This window comes from Capsicum annuum, chromosome 5 (genome assembly GCF_002878395.1).
Source record: "Capsicum annuum cultivar UCD-10X-F1 chromosome 5, UCD10Xv1.1, whole genome shotgun sequence".
In the NCBI taxonomy this organism is placed as follows: Eukaryota; Viridiplantae; Streptophyta; class Magnoliopsida; order Solanales; family Solanaceae; genus Capsicum; species Capsicum annuum.
Window position 1 is genome coordinate 221,005,661 of NC_061115.1, and position 1,448 is coordinate 221,007,108.

General features: G+C 36.1%; 1 protein-coding gene across 2 annotated transcripts; it reads right to left on the bottom strand.

Annotated features, from left to right (window-relative positions):
• Positions 1-173: 173 nt before the first annotated feature.
• LOC107852188 (F-box/FBD/LRR-repeat protein At5g53840) lies at positions 174-1,448 on the bottom strand (the record flags this gene model as incomplete). Of its 2 annotated transcripts, XM_047412895.1 has the most annotated exon segments (4): positions 174-743; positions 850-964; positions 1,042-1,200; positions 1,308-1,448. In XM_047412895.1, coding segments are annotated over 4 exon segments (429 nt in total), but the record flags the coding sequence as incomplete, so codon positions are not given.

Sequence of the window (1,448 nt, forward strand, 5' to 3'; positions counted from 1 at the left end):
GTATATATCCTATTATCATTTTCCCCAAATTGTGTATAACTAGTATATATAATATAATCTGACTTCCATCTTTGAAATTTGTTAAAAGTTTTTTAAATGGTCGAATATATGCCTTCTGTTCATCACCTTAGCTACTGTGAATAATGTGAAAATTATGTTTAGGCTATTGTCTCTGCATAATAAATCAAGAAAACTACGCGTTGTATGGTCCAACTAGCTTCTAAGATTTCATGCATGGACATAACACAAATTCATGCAGTACATGAGTGAGTAGTGACTGGGACCGGTACATAGAAAGAAAGCTACGTTCATTGAACAAGATCAAAGGCAAGATAAAACTCTGCTGACACTGTAAGCAACGTAAATTAATATATTGGTGTCGTAGTTAATAGAATCTCGGGAATCAACCATGAAATCACCACAGCTTATTGGACGATCACCACAGCTTTCCTAGAGGCAGCTCGTCCATGAAGTTTCTGTTGGATTGAGTTGCGTTTTGCTTCATCGAATGAAAGATTGAACTCAGTCTGCGGTGCTGATGAGAAATAATTTTTGTAGCCAGGGCTGATAAACATTCTCTCAAGTGCTGGTGCAGTTGCTAGAACATAAAGAGCAAATCTCATCTCTGATTCCGTTCCATAAAATCCGCCAAACCTAACTTGTTTTAGTTTATCGTGACATCTAGGCGGCGGCCTTGTACTTCCTCTTACATCATTTATTCTTCTCGATTTATTTATTACTACCTGAGATCATCACAATGAGAATGAGATAAACATACTCGCTAGTTAAACTCAACGAACACTGAAAGTAAGCAACATTTAACATCTCCTGTTTATATGATAAACATACAGTTTGCAAATCGACGATCTTGAAAACTTTCCACTGTGCCAACTAAACTGATGCGGCACTTTGACATCAGATGTCGAGGAAAATTTACAAATAGATGATCAAAAGAACCCATGACCTACTAATCACATGGCAGCAACTTTACTAGCATAAAATAAACAAAATATACAAATAATGAAAAGAAGAATAACTCACCATCAAATTGAAATTTTGAAGAAGAGGACAAGCACCCAAGAGTTCGGATGGTTCAACTAACTGTAAAATCTCATAATTGGAAATAAGCGTCAAGCTTAATGTCCTAAGGCTTCTGAACATCTCCATCTCTGTAGGGATCTCTACGGGGGAGTAGTTTACCTGACATGAAGAATGTAAGGAGGGAAAAAAAAAACCTCGATTGATTAGGGTAATCAAAATGACAAATAGAAAAACTTTGAGAATACATGACAATGTTAAATTAATACCTCATCAGCAAACACACCGAGGGTTAAAGATTTAACCTGATAATCTAAAACTCTTGCATGATGACCAAATAAGTATGAAGTTGACCACCGAGGACAAACCGTTACATTTTCCAGCATGGGAACAAATGAGAAAAAAAATCT